Below are 20,881 nucleotides of genomic sequence, written 5' to 3'. Positions count from 1 at the left end.
TAATTGAGCATTAGAATTGAGAAAATAGAAGTTATATTTTGAGCAGGCCCAAAGTAAGGCTTTCTATCCTATATGCAGAATTGGAATAATCTACTTTTAACTTTAATTCACTGGCCTGAAAAATTAGGTTGGCCTTCTCCCTGTTTTCTTTTCCCCATCTCTTAAACAGTTTTCTTTTTTGCCAAGTCCTTCAGTTGGCATAATGTTCATTTTGGAGGTTTCCTTGGTCTGTATCTACTATGTTTGTTTTTTATTGTGTAAATATTTGATTTTTTTAATTGTGATTTTATTGTGGGTACCGCCCTTTTGGTAAAGGAATGGTGGGATAAAATGTTTTAAAATTAAATAAACACTGTATGAAATCTAATTAAACAAGGAGTTTTCTTTTCTGGTAGAATACATGAGGTTTTCTGTCTCATTCATACTTCCTTGGTTTTCTTTCTAGTGTGACCAATTGAGACACATTCTGATGCTTACTTTTTGTGTGCTCACTGGTTTGCTTTTCGAACAGATACCAATGGAGATATCAATGAGGGATATCCTACATTCCTTCTAGTACTCTTCATGGATTTAGCTGTGGGAAAAGTGTAATGGATAATAAATTCCTGTATAACATTTCCACAGTAGGTATTTCTTTAAATATAAAATCAGTGAGCAAAAAAGTTAGTTCTTCATAGTTCAGTGTTTTCACAGAGCAAATATGAGAAGTTTCCAGAACTCTGTACAACAGTGTTTTTCAACCAGTGGTACTAGTATCACCGTTGGTGCTCATGGGCCCCGAGACCCCTGCTGCCTGGTAGCAAGACAATGTGACAAGCAGCAGTAGGAGGATCAGCAGGCAGAGTTCCAGAGTGCACTTTTCGTTGCTTGAAAAATCTATCCCGCCCTCCTGAAGCCTCTGTGTTTGTCGAGTTGCATCTAGCCCCCCAATCTGAAAATAACTGATGGTGATATAATAACCAGTTACTTCCAGTGGTACTTCCAATAGGTGGATGATGCGAAGTGGTACAGCAGGAGGCAAATGTTGAAAAATGCTGCTATAGAGTGTTTAGTCCCTGCTCTTGATTAGGGGAAACTATATGCACTTTCTCACAGCTTGTATTTGACTGCTTCCTTAGCAGCATTGGAAGAACAGAGTTTTGTTTGTTTTTCCTTCCTCCATTAGCATTCTAGACAATATTTCCCTTAACTTTTTCTTCAAAACTGTTATTTTTGTTGAAAAATACACAAAATATATTTTCTTGTTGGAATTTGGTTGCAACACTGCCTGCAGAACTCAGAAGGGCAGTGCATTGTCCAGTTACCTGAGATCTACCTGTCCCTCTGTGATTCTTGCATGAGGTGTGGTCCTTAACATTGTTTCTTTCCTCCCCTCCTCCTCACTTTCTCTCTTCCTCTCCAAACTCCATGCCTGCCAAGCCATCCTCACCAGACTTCCACACAAATCAGGTCACAAATTCCACATGCAGTCAGAAGATGCATGCATACTATTATGAATTGTGAGTAAAGTATGAAACCCAGCCAAGCCCCCCCTCCTGTGTACATTTTATTGATAGTAACTAGTCTTGGTGGTGGAGTATCTTAATCATAAGAAGGGGTGCTTTTGTTGATTAGTCTGCTTTCCCTCCCTTTTTTCTAACATTTCTTTTCTTCATTTGTTCTGGCTCTCTCCATTTATTATCCCATATCTATAGTCTATCCCATATCTATCCCATATCTATAGTGGAATCATCATAGCCAAATCCAATCAACAGCTCTCTTGGCATGTAGATTTCACATTAGACCTTTCAGCATTCTTGGGCAAACCAGTTGAAATCCCAGATTGTATGCAAACCAGATGAAATCCCAATTGAAACACTAAGTACACCTTTCAGGAGTGCTACCAGATTTGACTCAATGCCTGACATACTTTCCAGAAACAATGGACCAGAGCATCATATATCTCAAACTTCTTTCACATATCAGTACAACTGGCTTATCAAATGCAACATCTCTTGGGGTACATGGTTGCTACTACAGCAGTGGGGCCTTTTGCTTGCCTTCCTATCACCACTACAAATGTGACTTTTAATGGTTTTCGCTCCCCTTCAAACACAGTAACTTGAAGCTCCTCCAAATACCAATCACCGTGCTTGAATTCCAGCAATGGTGAATTTATGCAAAAAAATCTTTATGAAAGTATTCCTTTTCAGTCCGAAGAACCACTGAGAACTGGAACCTGCCTAACTTGCCTGTCCTCTTTCCTAATCCTGCAGCAGGAGAAAGATCTCTGGACACATTGGGTGCTATCTCTCCCTTTACAATACCAGCACTGCATCATTTCAAGTGGTTGTAGATTATTTATCTGCTATCAGGGCCCATGCAGAGGAAAAAAATGTCTCTTCCAATACTTGTCCCACTGGGCGACCAAAACAATTAGCCTTATATCAACTGGCAAAAAAAACTACCTACTTTTTTGAAGAGATTCCACCAGAATAGTCTCTTCCTCCGCAACAAGCTTGACAGGCAAACTGCTTCATCATCTCTGCAAGGTAACAATCTGGTCTACATCATCAACCTTCAATGGCTATGTCTCAATATGCTCCTTTGGGTGGGTTGCCCTGCATGGTACTTCTGAGCTACTTGCATCCAACCCCAAGGTGATATAAGGCTAGTCTTCACTATGTATAGCTGCACAGAGACCAAGAAGAACAAAAGTTATTTATCTCTAATTTACATCCTGCAAGTGAGTATGCAGGCAGCCTATACTCCCTGCTGCAGGTCTTTGTTCAATTGGTTTGAAATCGCTTCCATTGTTTTTCAAGGAACTGAAGGAGGGGGCCTCTTCCTACCTTCAAGCTACATGAAGTTTCCCCCACTTGTCAGAAGGGTTTAGAACACAAGGCAAATTGCTGCCTGCACATATGCCTAAATTTCTCTGTCCATCACCCTAGCCCTACTAACTCATGCACATGCAACCCTCAGCACATACAATGCATCCTCCAGGTACACATCCTCCAAGTGCACCCCATAGATGGTGCATGCCAGGATGGTGCACATGTATTCACTATCTGCTGGACAACCCCATTCTCTTCTCAGGCACTCAGCTCATAAAAAAAGAATGGGGAGGACATACTTCTTCTGTCATTCAGTCCTGCTTACCTCCTCCAATGCCCAGGTCTACTGGTGTCTGTTCTAAAATGACTGAGAATGCTAGACACTGAGAAGAAGACGGGTGGAGCTCCCCTTCCTTCCCTCACGAGCTTGTGGAGCCACCTGATGTTGCTTGAACATTTGATGCTGTTTCACCAAGTGGAATTCTGAGTACCAGTTTATTTTTGCTGAAGATTCTGGATCTCAGTGGCTGGGAAGAAGAAATGGCTGTGTGCTTTAGCATTGTTGCAATAGCTAATGCCTATTGCAGCTTAAAGTAGGTGCAGAATGGTAGTGTTTATTCTATGCTGCTTTTCAGGTGTCTTTAATCCTGCCATGAGCGTGAAAGAAGTACCTGCAGTTTCTTGGCTACACAGTATTGCAAGACAAGCACTCTTCCCCATCATTGCTATAAAGTTTCAAGATTCACTTCTACATACAAGAAATAAACGTGTTTTATTTTCTTCCATCTCTACCAGAGTAAACACCTTTTCAGAGTTTTTAGAATAAAGATTCAGGTACATAGATGTTTCCATTGCCCTTGGTTTGGACAAAGCAGTAGAAAATCAAAAGCTTCCTTCACTGATGGAAAACCTTTGGATGACCGCTGTGTGGCACGTTGGACTGCTTCACGTCATGGGATCCTATTTCCAGAACTTGAACATCCATAGAATGGTAGCATAGCAAACACAAGACTGATGAAGATAGTAAAAGACTGTGCCAGGGGCCTGCCTTAGTCCCAAACACCTTTAATAGAATGAAGAAAATACATATCTTCTGAAGAAAACTAGCCATGATTTTCTGAATTCCCTCTTTATGGAAACTGTTCTAAAGTATAGTCATCTACCAGCTGGTGTATGTGCTGCTTTCTGAGAAGCAGTGCCAGAATCTGAATCATTTAGGATCTAGGGCATTCATTCTCAGTGGCTTTGACTCTCAGGACAATGCATTTCCAGTCCTTCCTAAATGGATGCCCACTCTTGTAGGATAACATGAATATGCATACTATCTAGCTTCTTGAGGAGTGAAAACAGGAGACATAACTTCTGAAAACAATTGCAATTTGTTGCGATTTGGTAAGATGCTGGCTCAGGTCCATTTCTGTAGGGAAGAAAAACATGGTCATATTTAAGGCTCACTCCTTTGAGAGGGTCTTCTCAGAGTACAGTTCACTTATAATCTTGAAAACATTCAAAGGATAACATACAGCCAAGTGCTTTGAGTTGTTTTTTTTTAGCCTCAGCTGAGTATACAGCTGTACACATTCTCTTGGAATCTTCTTACTATTTTAACTAAGATGTTCCTCAGGACATAGCTACTGTAATTTGTTCTCTCCACTGAATTCTCCTGTAATTCCACTAAATTTTTCTCTTGTGTTGTTGAAATAGAAGGCAGTGTTCCTATGGTAGTGGTTTTCAAACTGAGATGTCGCAATACCCCAACCAGAGAGCCCTGGCCACTTTCCCCTTAAGTGGCATGGCAGAGGCAGTGACGTGATCCCCAGGATCGCATCACTAAGGGGGGGGGCAGGGACTGGCATTTATTTACCAGTCCCTGCAGCAGCCTCCTGGGGAGCCCTGCGCAACTTTCTGCAGGGCTTCCCGGGGCTTAAAAAGTGAAAGCGGAGCGATCACATTCCACTTTTGGTTTTGCCTCCCCTCCCCACCCCCAGAAGGACTTACTGTGGCTCAAACTCTCCTAGAGAGTTTGATAACTGATGTCCTGTGGCAGCCCGCCATCCTTGATTGCTTTCTTCAGGATGACATTTTTTAATCCCAGTCACTGTTTCTGTCTCTTTGACCAAAAGAAGGTGGTTGTGAAGAATAGGTACCTGTTTTTCTGAATATCTTGTCAATCACGAGTGGTGTAAATGGAAAAAAGTACCTTATATTGGGGGTCTTGTAATCCTCCTGTCATTTAACCATGCATTTAGTAACATCTTTAGCCATACACAAAATATATTTCCTTTCAGCCAAAACTGCATGGGTCTGGCATCTGCAGATTTCAGTATCTATGGATGCAGGGGTTTTAAAATGTTTAAAAACATTTTAAAAAGTAAAAATTAGTAAGAAAATAGCCTTCCCTACCTTCACACTGCAAAATTGTGCTGTTTGCAGTGCGATCTTCTGCAGTCCTGTAAGCCACTTCAGGGTCACATTCTGGGGTAAGCCAGGGCTAAGAGAGGGGGTTGCACAACCTGGAAGTGGCTTATAGGAGTGCAGAAAACTGCCCTGCAGCCGTGCCAAAATTCCTGCACAGAATGGCCATGCTAGAACTTCTGCACAAGAATTTGCATTGGATTGGGCTGCTTCTTTTTTTGTATTTATTTACCACCTTGTTGCCTTTGTCAAGACTCTCAAGGTGTTTTATAATATTAAAAAATAAAAATGTCCAGAACATAAAAGTAAAATTGTCTTAGGTCACTGATGATCTTCTCAGGTGAAATGCTAATGTTTTACCAAGAGTTCATAATAAGCTCCTTGACTTAGACAGGCTCTCTTGCCTTCCCTCACAGCACCCAGGTTTTTTAGTAGCAACTGGGAAAAACTGGGAAGGGGGGGAGGTTGTTCCATCAGCTCCCTCAGAACTTTGACGTTTTATCAGGAACTATGTATCACTGCTATTGCTGACTGTTCCTTGTGCATTAGTGGTGAATCTAGGGTTTTGTCTCAGAACCAAATTCTATGAGATCTGACCTCAGCGTAGTGATTCAGTGTATTAAATTATGTTCTGTACACAGTTATATGTGATTCAGCACATTAAAATCTTTGGACATCAGCCTACCTGATTGTGCACATGCAGCTTCATAAAATTATACTATAATGAAAATGGTACATGTAAAAACATGTTCTTCAGCAAGTCTTTATATATGTTTCATAAAGAGATACTTTGCAGAGTGGATAATATTGTCTTTGAATGTAAAGTAAATTGTTCGCTAAACCTTTTTTACATTTTTACAAAGTTCATAACTACTTATTCATTTAAAAAACCAAAATAACAAGCAAGTATTTGTTATCTGTTTTATTATTTTTTTTGCATATAATCTAGTGAAGGATTTCCAAAAGTGTAGTTGCACCCCACTGGTAGGTCACAAACTCATGTGCAATGAGTCACAAACTGGACCGTCCTGCCCACCCCAGGGGTGTTTGACTCCAAATTGGAGCCATTCCAGAAGAGGAGGTTGCTAGTCCAGTGATGCTGCTGGCCAGAATGACTTATTGGGCACCTGCAGAGGCCTCTTCCTGTTTGTGCCGGGCTGGTGACCCACTCTATTGGCATCTACGGGCCTCAGAATGGCCAACAGTAGCATCTTCCTATTTTCAGAGGTAACTTCCAGTTTCAGTGGAAGTATGCTTTGGATGCTTTTGCAGGCCTTTCTGAGGCCAATAGAGTGAGTTGCCTGAAGAGGTCTCTGGTGCCTGGTAAGGCATTCTGGCCAGCAGCATTGTGACCCATCATGGAGAATGAGGTGAATTGCGGCGTTGGAAAGATTGGGAACCACTATTCTAGTAGTTTATTGCAGAGGCTTAATTCTATTTATGAAGGTGTGAACCTAAAAGAACATCCCCACTTATTTAAAATGAAATTGATAAAGAGTTCAACATGTACATAAGCTTGCTTTGCTTACGAGTGTACACATACAGGCTCTAGTCAGATAATAACTTTTTCCTTTAATTTTTATTAGCCTTGTTCTTTGGGATCCCGTGATTTTCGAGAAAAACAATGTGCAGACTTTGACAATATGCCTTTCAGAGGAAAATACTACAACTGGAAGCCATATACAGGAGGTAACATATACTTTAATAATAATCATATGGTCCAGGTTAGGCCTCTACATGTTCAAACGGACCTTAAAAATGGGGGAATGTGCTGTGGTTTGTACCATTTTTCAGGCCCCATAGACAAACTCCCCAGCTCTCTACCCCCATGTTAAGCTTGTGCCTGAGCAGCAAGCCATGATATTACAATGGATAGCTCAGTGCACCTCCTTGTACAGCTAAACCAATTATTCTTGGCAGTTTGCTTCTGAGAGGAGTGTGTGAAGTCAGAGAGAGGCTTTAGCTAGGCCACTGTGTTGGAAGGCAGAGCCTTTCTAATGGCTATGCCAGGGAACCATCTCATCTCAGGTGTGTTGCAATCCTTATTGGATTATCATTGGTTCACTATGCCACATTGTAGAAAAGTGGACAAATCAGCAGCATGGAACATTTTGGATCTGGCATCCATGTTTCTTGATTCAGGATAGCCACGGCTCTGCCTAGCCTCTTAGTAGTGCCTAGAATGCAGCCTGGGGCATCAACAAGCAAAGTAAAGGATGTGACCCCCAACCTAACATGGTATGTCACCATTTTGTGAATGTTTTTGTTAAAAAATGTGTATATTCTTAGTAGTTGTAATAGTAATATAGACTGTAATTGACACATACATTGTTCTCTAGGAAACAACTATGTACCCATAGCCCTGTGCAAAACAGCTGAATCTTGTTCCATGTCCGTGTGCAGTTAGTTTTAGTTGTAGATGCATCATTCTTATTAAGACAGAAAAATGAGAATTTATAATGTTAGAACCTTTGTGCTATACCAAACTATTTTGGGGATTATTATAAAGCTTAAAAATTTACAAAGCAAAATTGGAGTTGTAATTTTTTGTCAGTTGCAAGGAGTGTAATACACTTGAGTGAAGAAAAGCTGAAAAATGAATTAAATATTGCAATCCTAGAAAAAACTTTGTTTACCCTGTAAATAGAGTCAAGCGTTATCCACGCTAACTTTTCAGTAGAATTTCCCTTACTGTGAAATGTTATCATTCTGAATACAGGTTGAATATCCCTTATCCGGTCTGCTTGGTATACGAAGGTGTCTGGATTTTGGAATAGTTTATAAATATAATGAGAAATGCTTCCTCTTGTTCATTTCACTGCTACCTGTATGGGTGTCTGTTGGTCTCTGACATTTTTCAACAATGTCTGTATATGTACACATCACAGAGCAGAGAATAGAACTTGTGCTATAGAAAACAGTGTACTGTGTATGGGAATGAGCATAAGACCTTTAAGTGTTTGCACTACAGAAAGTTGGGGAAAAAATCTTGGACAAAAATGTCTGGATTTCAGAATATCCGGATTTCAGATGTCCAGAAAAGGGGTAATCTACCTGTATAAATGTACAGTTAAAAAGCTTTGATCTTTAGGCTTGCAGTGATGTGAAAGAACTGTTTTTGAAATTAAAAGAAATACGAATAATATTAGAATAAATCTCACAAGCGGCAGATGTCTTTTGTGTATCTCTCTGGACCAATTTGTACCCGCATTTGTTCAAATAAAATCCTATGGCACCTAGGTAATTCTTGCACTATTTAATTCAAGAAAAGTTGCTCATTGATGTTGTAGTAGAACTCTAATTCTGAGAACATCCAAGTCCCTGTAGCACCTTTCTATCCAGGGTTGGGGAACCTTTTTATACAGGAAGGTCACATTTTATTTTTTTTACTTTTCTACATAAGTCTTTGTTTTCTTTAACTAGACATGACATACACTTTTAAAAAATACATTACAGTTCTTCCCCTAAAAAGCTCTCAGGCCTATGTTGTGAGTCACTAGGTGATTGCCAGTTCACCAATTATCAAATTGCCACTCACAGGAAGGAATAAATAAAATTTACTTAAAAAATATCCTGAGTTTGGTGTTATGTCATGAAATAGAAGGCAGATTTGCAGACAAATACACAAAAGGCCACAACTGATAAAAGGGTCACATGTGGCATTAAGGCCTCAGGTTTCCTACCCCTAGGCTTCCCAGTGCTAATGGCATCAACAAAGGCAGTCCTGGCCCAGCATTAATGTTAGAAACTGAGGAAGATTGCAAATGTGAAGAGGTCAGGAGATGAAAGGCATGCAGGGCTATCAGAGGAATTTCTACGAAGCTCCCATCCTTTGGGGTTTGAACTTATGAGTATTAAAATGCACATATGTCTGTTTTGGGAAAATCCATATATATATATGGATCCATATATATATATATATATATATATATATATATATATATATATATATATATATATATATATTTATTTATTTATTTATTTATTTATTTATTTATTTAATTGTCTTATTTGTCTAGGTGGAGTTAAGCCCTGTGCATTAAACTGCTTAGCAGAAGGTTATAACTTTTACACTGAACGTGCCCCTGCAGTGATAGACGGAACACAGTGCAATGCAGATTCACTGGACATCTGTATCAATGGAGAATGCAAGGTATCATACTTTTTATACATTTACCACATTTATCAGTAATAAATTCTACATCAGACTAATTTAAAATCACTTTTCTATTGGCATCTTCTTCCAGTTCAATCAGAAAATGTCTTTAGTATTCATTGCGTTTTCTCTCTCTCTCTCTCTCTCCTGAGTTTCTTTAATAGCAGTTCTTGTGCTAGCCTCCCTCATTTACTTTTTTAAACTTGGGATATTAAAAGACAAATCGCTTCGGTTTTATTTGTGATTTGTCATTATCAAATATTTTTAGCATTGTCATAAAATAAAAAATGCATGGTGAGAGATTCCAGAATAAGGCAGGTGAAACTGATCTGCCAGAGGCAGGAGCTTCAACTCTTGCTGTCTGAAATCCCCTTCTACCACTGTCCTCATTACAGCCACTTCTCTTATTCTTCCAGGCAGAGGTGGAGGCAAGTCAGGTGAACGTAATCCAATATTAGCACAAATTCTTGTTGCTTCTGACCCTCCTCTAATCTTCTATGATTATAATTTTAATTATAAGAACACTATCACTTTGTCCAGTGGCTCTCAAATTTACCCTTGTCACAGCAACCTTCTTTTACAGTGCTCTGTTGAGATGGCATTGCCTGCGAGAATCACATGGTCTCAGTCCAGCCAAAATGGCAGCGCCTGGGAGAACCAGGGCCACCATGGACATCCTATGGTGCCCCTATGAATTTGCTGTGGCACCCTGGTGCACTACTGCACACATTTTTGGAACCACTGAATTTGTGCATAAAGTTCTCAAAAACATATTTTCAATTGAGAACACAAGAAATACTTTTTCCATAATTATTCTGATTGTATTGATTTTCAGCATGTTGGGTGTGACAATATTTTGGGATCTGATGCTAAAGAAGATAGGTGTCGGGTATGTGGAGGAGATGGAAGTACATGTGAAGCTATTGAAGGTTTTTTCAATGACACATTGCCTAGAGGAGGTAAGTGTGAATTTGATGTTTATGTGAGATAGCTACTGTGGAGAGAGTGGCTAAAGGCAACCATGGTTTCGTGCTGATGCCTTTCTCCTCCTTCATGTTCTACCTGACAGTCAAAATGATATCATTCAGTTTCTCATTTAGTGCTTGAATCCCTGCTTGTTGCCAAACTGTTGCACTGTTGAGGACATTTTGAGATGCAGTGACCAGAACTGGACACAATACTCAAGGCTACACCTGGAGTATTGTGTTCAGTTCTGGTCACTGCATCTCAAAAAGGATATAGTGGAGATGGAAAAGGTGCAAAAGAGAGCAACCAAAATGATTACTGGGCTGGGGCACCTTTCCTATGAGGAAAGGCTACAATGTTTGGGCCTCTTCAGTCTAGAAAAGAGGTGCTTGAGGGGGCCTGTGATTGAGACATACAAAATCATGCAGGGGATGGACAGAGTGGATAGAGAGATGCTCTTTTCCTTCTCACATAACACCAGATCCAGGGGACATCCACAAAAGTTGAGTGTTGGGAGAGTTAGGACAGACAGAAGAAAATATTTCTTTACCCAACATGTAATTAGTTTGTGGAACTCCTTGTCACTGGATGCAGTGATGTCATCTTGCCTGGATGCCTTTAAGAGGGGATTGGACAAATTTTTGGAGGAAAAGTTTGTTACGGTTTACAAGTCATAGTAGGTATGTGTAAGCTCTTGATTTTAGAGGCAAGCTGCCTCTTATTGCTAGATGCAGGGGAGGGCACCAGGGTGCAGGTTGTGTCTGTTGTCTTGTGTGCTCCCTGGGGCATTTTGTGGGTCACTGTGAGATACAGGAAGCTGGACTAGATGGGCCCTTGGCCTGATCAGTGGGGCTCTTCTTATGTTCTTATGACATTTGAATTCTTTCAGTTTTATATTATCACTGCAAGAACATTTACAAGCCTAAATGTAGATATTAATAATAAAAGAGGTTCCCCTTTACCTTGTAGGCTACATGGAAGTGGTTCAGATTCCTAAAGGTTCTGTTCACATTGAAATCAAAGAAGTGTCAGTGTCAAAGAACTACATTGGTAAGATTTGTAAAAAATCTTTTATGTGTAAAGCTTTTATGTGTAAAAAGGTTAGTTAGGGTTAGTTCTCCAACTGCGGGAGGGGAATGGATATGGATTGGGACTGTGGCATTGAGAAAGAGGAGCTTTAACCATTTCTCCTTGCCATGGTCCTACTGTTTGTCTTGAGAAAGAATCTCCTATTGGTGCCAGTGGGAGCAGCGGTGTAGCTGACTAGTGTTCCACCCTGGAGCATGCTGTTTGTTGTCCCTTTCAACCCAGAAGTAATAGTGGTGATGTTTTGGAAGAAGTGGGCGGCTTGGCTCTGAGCAGTGTGCGACCATGTCGAGAACGGCTGTGGAGGTGGGCAGGTTCTTTCGAAGTGGCCAACCTGGCTTTGAGCAACCACACCAAGAATGGCTGCAGTGGTGGGCAGGTTCTCCAGCCCGTCCTTGCAGCCATTCTCAGCACAGCCCCATGCCACTCGGAGTGAGGTCAGCTGCTTCTTGAAGAAACAAGAGGCCTTGCTGTGAGTCAGTGGTGTAGCTAGGTCATTTGATAACCAGAGCCCACAAATTTTTACATACAACTTAATTAATATTTTTCACATTTTTATACCACCCTTCCTCTAAGGGTGGTGTGCATGGTTCTTCCCCTTCTTTTGTTCTCACAACAATCTTGTAAGGTAGGTGAGGCTGAGAGATAGTAATAGTCATGACTTGAAATGAATAATAATAATAATATTAATAATAATGGCCAGAAAATAAATGCAGCAAATATTTCCCCAGCGGCAATGGATAAATGTCAGTGACTTCCTCTGCTATTGCTTCCCTGCACATAGTACACAGTGATAAACTCTCCTGCATCTGGAGGTTCAGTGTATCCATCATGTTTAATAACCACTAATAGACTATAGTTCACCATGAATTTTTAGAATCCACTTTAAAAGTCATCTAAGCCAGTGACCAACAACACCCAGCCTTCCCACCAGTGGCATCACTAGGATTGGTGTCACCTGGTGTGGTAACTCATGGTGTCACCCCCATTAACCATATTTATTTATTTTACTTTAGAACAGTACAGGTCACCCCACCAATCAGTAACTAACAAAAAAAACCGTGGCCAAATTAATGACACTCACACAGCTGAATAGGAGTTTGAGTATTAGCTCTTATACTTGGAAATGGGTACTGACTCGTAATAGCACCTTATTGGTTCCATGCTGTGTCATAATAGTACCTCATTAGCTCTCAGAAGTACTCAAATTCATTGGTCAGGTTTAACTTAAGGAAATCCACTTTGTTACACAAGTCAGTTGTGTTTTCATTTTCTGATTATTTGATATAACTTTTGAAAGAACACAGATATTTCAGTGAGGTTTGTTTCATTACAGTCTGCATTAAAATACACATCAAATGATATACAGGTCCAACCTTGTTATACACAGATTTTTTATACATGGATTTGACTCAACACGAATGGTCACTACAAATGAAAAGGAATGTGCTGATCCTTGGAGAAGTGGAAATCACAGTTTAAAAAACTGCTTTTCTTACTGTTGTACAGAGACAGTCATGCAAACTATTACAGACATAACCTAATTATTAATGGATTTTTCACCCATGGAAAAATCCACAAATTCTTCTATCTCAACGGGATGAGAAGGAAAAAGGTCCTTTAAAGGAAAAAAAAGTCCTTTAACAATAGCCTTGTTAATGCGAGAAAGGGCAGCCAGCTGACAATCCATCAATCATTCTCTCTCCAGGCACTTAGAACAGCTTCAAGGCCAGTGACCCCTTCCTTCTTCCTGAGCACATGAAAGGAAGATAATCACTCTGCATTCCTTCCCAGCTCTGGGTGAAGGGAGAGGTCGCTGGCTCAGATTCTAAGCCGCTGGCAAGCGTTTCTAAGCAGCTGGAGATAGAGAGAGATTGATGGGTAGTGTGCCTATTGACTCTGTGCTACATCACCAAGACTGTTTTTAAATTGCCTAGCAAAGGAACATTGTTTTTTAAATGGATTTGCTTTAATGCGATTTTTGCCATCCACATGAGTTCTGGGAACAGAACCCTTGCAAATAATGAGACTCAACCTATATAACATGATTGTATTATTCCTAAAAACCAAGATTTCCACAATTGGTCACTAATGGTGTCACCCCCCCCCCCAAGGGTCACCTTACTAACACCTTATTGGTTCCATGTGGAGTTATAATAATATCTCATTGGCTTTTTAAACAACCAATCATTGGTGTGTTTTGAGTTAAAGAAATCTACTTTGTTACATAAGACAGTTGTATTTTTGTTTTCTGATTTTTTGCTTTTGATAAAATGGAGATATTTCACTCTGGTTTATTTCAATGCATTCTGCTGAAAATTGCACATCAAGTGGTATATAACATGATAATATTATTCCTAACAACTGCGATTTTTGCAATTTTGGTCACTAGTGGTGTCACCTCCATGAAGGAGGCGCCCTACCACCTGCTAGCTATGCCACTGCTCCGAGCAGCTTGGCTGTGAGTGAGGGAGGGTTAGGATCGTGGTGACTGGATCGCCACAGCATGGGTGGCATTGCCTTGCACCATGGAGTGCTATCCAGGGTCACAGCATCCCTGTAACACCACCACCCCCCATCTACGCAACTGAATGGAAGCATCCTTTTTAAGGCAAATAACCGCTATGGCAGGGGGATCCCAATCAGGACCATAGCAGGTGCATAGGTAAAAAACTCCTTCCTCCTGGTCCTGGTCCCAATCCAGATCATGTTCTCCTACAGCTGATGGTAATAAAAAGTAGAAAGTTACAAAATACTTATGATTCTCACCAGATAGTAGTTCCAAACCACAGAAATCATATTTCAACTTCAGTATGAAAAAATAACAAGAAGTTGGTTAAATATTAGTCTACAACATCCTGATACAATAGTATCTAAACTACAATAGTATCTAAACTACAGTATCTAAACTAAACTGTAGTATCTAAACTACAGTATCTAAACTACAATAGTCTGAAGCTAAGAGGCAAAGAAGGAAGGCCCATAGCCAGGGAGACAGACCAGGGACAGACTGCACTTGCTCCCGGTGTGGAAGGGATTGTCACTCCGGGATTGGCCTTTTCAGCCACACTAGACGCTGTGCCAGAACCACCTTTCAGAGCGCGATACCATAGTCTTTCGAGACTGAAGGTTGCCAATACACAACATCCTAGAGTACTAACAGTGCAATCCTATCCATCTCTACTCAGAATGGACACCCATTAAATTCAATAGGACTTACTCCCAGGGAAGTGTGTTTAGAATTGCTGTCTAAGAAAACCACTAGTTATCTTGAGCCCTATAATTACTATGTGTTAGACTGTGGCTAAAATGTTAGAATAATTACTTGAATTAAAGAGCTAAAGAGCTACTGTGACTGCTACAAAACAAAAATGTAGAATTTAAAATAAGAAGATGATTTTAAAATTAGATCTTAGGGCCATGCTACTCATTGGGCTGGTTCAGATGACATACAGAGCCAGGGCTTGCATATCCATGTGGCCTACTGAGGGTTGCATGTCCTTGGCTTTGACTTTCTCCACCTGCCGGAAGCCCAGATTGGATAGGGTGACTTTGCCCCTCCTCCCCTTTGTTCCCAAGGGTGGTTATGCTTTCTTCTTCCTGGTTCTTTCTTCTCCAACTCTTTCTTCTCTGCCCTACCTGTATCAAATCCTGTTTGATAGCTAATAACTGTGTTGCTAGTAACTTCTCTCTGATTGTTGACGTCTTTGCCAGGCGTCACAGGATCCAGCCGGAAACCGCACCAGCTCAAAGTAGCTCTTATCAAGCCACCACAGGGTGCCAGTGTTCACTCTGTGTCTCCAAAATTGTCAGTTTCCCCCCAGGAAACAGTGTCTCAGAAAATTTCTTTTCCAGCCTTTCACATTCCTTGTTCCAGGTTTATATTTTTTTAATTAAGAAGCTAACAACCTTTTTAGACTAGCAGTACAGGTGACCCTCTATCTGCGGAGTTTTAGTTCTCAGAACCCCCACATTTACAGAAATCCATGGGTGCTTAAATCAGTGGGATTAATTTCCCAAACCCTCCAGATGCATTGGTGTTCTGGAGAGTGTTCTGAGGGTCAGAAAGGGTGTTCGGAGGACCAGGGAGGCAGGCAGTTTCCCGAGAGAAACTGAAAATTACTTTTTTATGCCTTTCTAAGGCATTCTGGAGCCCAGGAAAGCCGTGCGTGATCTGTATTGATTTTTTAAAAGTTACACTACTACTGTGGTCTCTGAACCATCCTCCTCTACATTGCTGGCATTGAACTGTTCCATGGGTGAATTGTCTTGGGCCTCAATAGTGGTTGTTTTGGGCCTATACACCCTAATGGAAGAAAACCCCCAGTTTCTTGTGAAAACATTAGAAATGGCCATGGGCATCATAGAATGTGCTGCATGCAGTAGTGTGGTGGCTGAACAGGAGTAGATAGCATAGCATTTGACAGAATACCAATTCTTTCAGCAAACAGCTTACATGGTGTGGGCTTCCATTCAGATGAGCACTGGAATCCCTGAAAGAGGTACATGGACTCTTTCATGACAGCTGTCAGATCCTCCAGCTCCCCCAAAATGAGAATCTCCTATCCAAACATGGGAATCTCCTATCCAGTCCTTCCTTGATTCTCATTACAGTCCAGTTAATGCAAGAGCTGCCTGGTCTTTTTCCAATTTTGGTTGTCTCTACCACAACATCTTTGGCTAATTATAGTTTGCCCATTTTCTTCCTGTTTCTTAGCTGTCCTGCCTTTTCAGCATCTGGGAGTGCATTACACTTGACACTCCTCTCCCGCTTCAGGAACAAGGGCTCTTCTTCCACCTTTCTGGTTTTGTTCCTTAGGGCCAGACAACTCCTCTGAAAACTCTGCTTCAGGAACATTAGTGTTCCTAGGCAAAGACTTGCCTGTATAGTGATAATAAAGAGTAGTGATGGAGTGATTTTTGTTCTGAAATTTTTTGGACACCTCTTTGTATTCTAAAATGAGCATTTCGAGGGTCTAGTGCAGCCCTGCTGTTACAGAGGTAAAAACTGGATTCCTAGGATGATGATGAATATTGATGATGATGATAATGAATATGGGGGGGGGGCCTCCCATATCTGCAGATTCACTTATTGGTGGATCAGGTCCATGCACGCCCCTGTGTGCACCCCCCTCTGGAGGCAAGAGGATCTCTACTCCCCTTGCCACCAGAGCAGCCATTTTCAAACTTTTTCAGGTCACGGCACATTGACAAGGCACTAAAGTTGTCAAGGAACACTACTAGTTTTAAATTACATTATTATGTTACAATTAATTTAATATAACTAAGGGCACAAGCCTAACCAGGTCTACTCAGAAGTAAGTCCTATTTTGTTCATTGGGGCTTACTCTCAGGAAAGTGTGGTTAAGATTGCAGCCTTAGATCATTACATGACAATGAAATAAATTCCCAAGAAGCTTGGAGATGGAGGTGTTTCTGGAAAAGAAGAACAATGTTTTGAAGCAGGTCATTTCAAACTGTTATCAGTTGATTTGCTCTGATATGCCAGGAGGTGTTGGCAAAGAAAGATGAGACTGAGCATACTGCAGAAATGGGGGAGGGGCAGTAAGGAGATGTGGCTGAAACAAGTGCAGGATTCACTGGGGTGTAGGGGAGAGAGAGAGAGAAAGAATGGGAGGCAACTGGTTTTGAACTTTGGAAGGTGGGGAAGAATGAGGGGAGGGGCAGTAAGAGGGGTTAACTGCAATTATGATGGGGGGGATGTGTGTGCAGTAGGGGAGGAGGTGAGTGGGGGGGGGAAGAAAAGCATCACTTGCCTGCTCATGTATTCAAGAAAGAGGGCAACCAAGTCTCTGTAAATCTACTCAGAAGTAAGCCCATTGTAGTCAATGGGGCTTACTCCTAAGTAAGTGTGGATTGAATTGTGGCCCAGCGCCCTTCCTGACAAAGCCTTGCCAGGGGAGGCAGTGCAGGCAGGGTCACTTTGGGGCATTGCAGGCAAGGAAAAGGGTCTCTCCAGTATCCTTTCCAGCCAGCTGCTTCTGGCTCCGTACCTGCCTCCACCTTCAGGCTCGCTCTCACTCCCTCCTTGCGCTCACCTCTTGCCCTCACTCCCTCCATGTTTCGACCCGCCAGGAGCTCTTTCAGGCTCCTCTGGCTGGCTGCCCAATCAGCACTGCAGCCCAATCAACTGCAGCTGCTGCTGCCGCCACCTGACTCCTTGGCCCCGCGCCACACCTGAGGCAGTCTCACAGCACACCAGTGTGCCGCAGCACAGTGGTTGAAAACCACTGTACCAGAGGGTCCTCTGAGCCCAGCAGAGGCTGTGCACGTTTGTCTGTGGCCTCTGCCAGGCTCAGACTGATTGATTGATTGGATTTGGAATCTGCCTTTCTCCCCGAAGGGCGCTCTTGGCTGCTGTGCACAGCCTCCATGGCCTTCAGAAGACCTTCTAAGGCCATCTGGAGACCGAAAATCATCATGATTTTTGGCAAAAACCAGAAGTGACACTTTTTGGCCCCCTGAATGCCTTTTGAGGGTCAGGGAAGCCATACTTAACCTCCCCAGCCCTCAAAAGGTCTTGTAAGACCTTCTGGAGCCTGAAAATTATCACTTCCGGTTTTCGTCTTAAAACAGGAAGTGACAATTTTCGGCCCTCAGAACGACTTTGGTGGGACGCCCTTGGGGGCAATCCTCAGATCGATGCACCAATATTATCAGCAGCCAACTGAGTACCATAGGGGGAGTGGATGGCAGCGTGGTGTCCCCCAGTAATGTCCATGGCAGGCGGAGACCCCGCCCCTTGGTGTGCGACCGAGCGCGGGGAGCTTACCCTGTTGAGGCAAGTTGGTCGTCGGAAAGAAGGACGGGAGGCAGACACAGCTGTTTTACACAGACGGTTTACTCGCATCAAACTCTTGACATTCATGAGGCCTGTTACAGCACAGGCCCTGTTGCCTTACACAGACTCGTGGTGTTGGCGCACGATAGGCTCTTTCCCCACTCCTTCCCGAACCCTTGAGGTTTCAGGCAGAGCTCTCTGGCTGGTGCCTGTCGGCCAGGGGTATGGATTCCCGAGGGCTGCAGTGCTGTTGTCTGGGGTCAGCTTAGCTGTCCTCAGGAGGACCCCTGGTACCTCCGGGCTTGCCCCTCGATCAGCAGGCCTCCAATGGAGGTAGTTGGTACCAGGTCCTTGGTTCTGCAACCTCACCTCTCCTGCTGTCACCCCCGGGGCCCGGGCAGGCTTAGGATCAGGGAGTTCCCAGCCCCCAGCCCCTCTCTCCAGGGCCAAGGTAAGCAAAGTTCCCTTCGGGGCCTGGATCATCTGCATAAGACCAGGGTGGCTACCCCCTCTGGCCTTCCCTTTGACCCTGCTCCCAACTGGAGAGAAGTGACCTCTCTCTAGGCTGCCCAGCCTCTTTATGAAGCCAGCCTTGGGCTGGGCCAGCTCCACCCCTTCTGCCCACGTGGCTGCTGGCTGCTCCCAGGAGGCACTAGGTCCTACTACCAGTGAGGTGTCTTGCCTGGGACCCCAGTCCTGACAGTGCTTAGGTCTTGCTCCCGAGGAGGTCCCTACCCCTGATGAGGCCCCTGCTCCTGAGGAGTTCCAGGCCACCCTGGCTGGGCCTAGGTGACACCCCCCCCCCCAAACCTGGAACCCAGGGCATTTGTTTCCCTTGCCCCCTGCCTCTGGGCTGGTAAACCACTGATGGCAATGCCACAGCTGGCATAGGAAGGGGAAAGCCTATATGTGACAATGGAGAAATAAAAATCTCCAGAAAACCCAAACTCCCACCAGCCCTTCCACCCCAGCCACTTTCCTATGGCTGAGTATAGGTTACAGCTACACTTGGCAACCAATCATACAGCATCAACCTCAGTACTTAAGCCTTGGCATCAAGAGTGCATCTCAAATGATAGGGTGTGTGGCACTGTACTATATCTCTCTGGTCTCTTGTTGTACACAGTTAGAGCACATATACACAATGTAACTATGAAAAAGGACACTTTGCACACAAAGAGAGCACTTGGCACGAACAACCTGTTATCCCTCACAAACATGTGTAGCAAGATATTTTGTTCATGCTTGTCTTAGAATTCTTATTGCAGGGACTCTGTCTCAGGAGGACTCCACACACAAACATCCAAGTGGATGTTACCATCCCAACAAGGATGACGCACCTACTCAGGTAAGCAAAGGCGGGGTGGGAATTGCATGCTGCAGTGTAGTGAGTCTGCCTGTCTGTCTCATGTCCCCTCCCCCCATACTAACCCTTCAGTATTGTCACTTGTGACTTTTTAATGAAAGGAACCATCCCTTTCTTTTTGCCACAGTGAACAGCAGTAAATGTTTGTTCTCCCTTGGTCAGTACCAGGTACTCCAACCATTGTTGTTGCTGGTCAAATACTTATCTGGAACCCTTTTGTTTTCTAGGAGTGCAGCATTACCAAATGGGGAGGAGCAGTAGTTTATCGCAGAGTTCCACTGCAACCACCCTCCCTCAGGAGAGGGAACAATAGTGCTCTGAGCCACTGTGCTCTCATTCCCAAGAGGTCCCCTTTGCATGTACATTGTGGTGCTATAACTCTCACAGCAAACACTAAGTATGCAAGTATTGTTCCAGAGATGCTGTTTTCTACTCCTTATTACTCTCTGTGTGTTTCTCCTTGCTCTCCACAGACAGCTGAGCCACAGACAAAGACATCATGTCAACCCCAAGGGAAGCCCACATGCTGCCTGTCTGCACTGAGCAGTGTGAGCCTAGCTACTGGTCAATGAAGTTTCTGAGCTACTCATTCCAGGCAGGCTCCTGTGACTTTGCACACTCCATGACAGAGTGATATATCTAGTACAGTGAGACATCATACGACACCTGCTACTTTACTGTCTACAGGATAACTTGCAATGGCACAATGTCCCTGCTGGGAGGAGATAGTTGGCATCTTGTGTGTTTCTCTTTCAGATGCTGTTCCATCTTTAGGACTGTGCAATAAAAACTTTTGATCTGATCATACTTGTTGTTTCTTTGTTAGTAGATAGGCATCTCTTCTTCCCATCTTAGGTGTTTTTCACTTCAGCTGAACTCGGCATGAATGGAACTCTGAAGGATTGGGGGGGCCTCTCTTTTCTCATGGTCTACAGCGGTCTCTGGCTCCTTCAGGACACTCAGTGGTCATGAGCCCCTGTTCTCTGCTGCTGTGGTATATAGCAGATATTTGCAGGGGGAAGGGGGGACAACATACTGATAGCCACACTGGCAGGTGCCAACAGTAATGCATGGGGTGGGTATGGGTATGCTTTCAGGCCCCCCCCCATTATCAAAATTATGAAAATTGCTTAAATAAACAAATGAATGGGTCGGACACTTCAGTAGGCCACTTCAGTCCGGTGTCATATGCAAGCCCAATGATTTGCCCATGCAGTGCTCCTTCTGATAGATCCATGTGCTTCCAGCCACGTGTGCCTCTTTGTGTTGATGCT

General features: G+C 42.9%; 1 protein-coding gene across 1 annotated transcript in view; it reads left to right on the top strand.

The window, feature by feature from the left end:
- ADAMTS6 (ADAM metallopeptidase with thrombospondin type 1 motif 6) overlaps positions 1–20,881 on the top strand; it is a 176,607-nt gene that overhangs the window by 134,358 nt on the left and 21,368 nt on the right. The window contains exons 15-18 of the mRNA XM_066616074.1: positions 6,818–6,920; positions 9,251–9,384; positions 10,223–10,346; positions 11,323–11,403. Of these exons, the coding sequence (XP_066472171.1) occupies positions 6,818–6,920; positions 9,251–9,384; positions 10,223–10,346; positions 11,323–11,403 (442 nt within the window). The remainder of the gene's footprint in view (positions 1–6,817; positions 6,921–9,250; positions 9,385–10,222; positions 10,347–11,322; positions 11,404–20,881) is intronic.

The sequence above is a fragment of the Tiliqua scincoides genome, chromosome 2 (genome assembly GCF_035046505.1).
Source record: "Tiliqua scincoides isolate rTilSci1 chromosome 2, rTilSci1.hap2, whole genome shotgun sequence".
NCBI classification, from domain to species: Eukaryota; Metazoa; Chordata; class Lepidosauria; order Squamata; family Scincidae; genus Tiliqua; species Tiliqua scincoides.
This window is presented reverse-complemented; position numbering and strand designations above follow the sequence as displayed.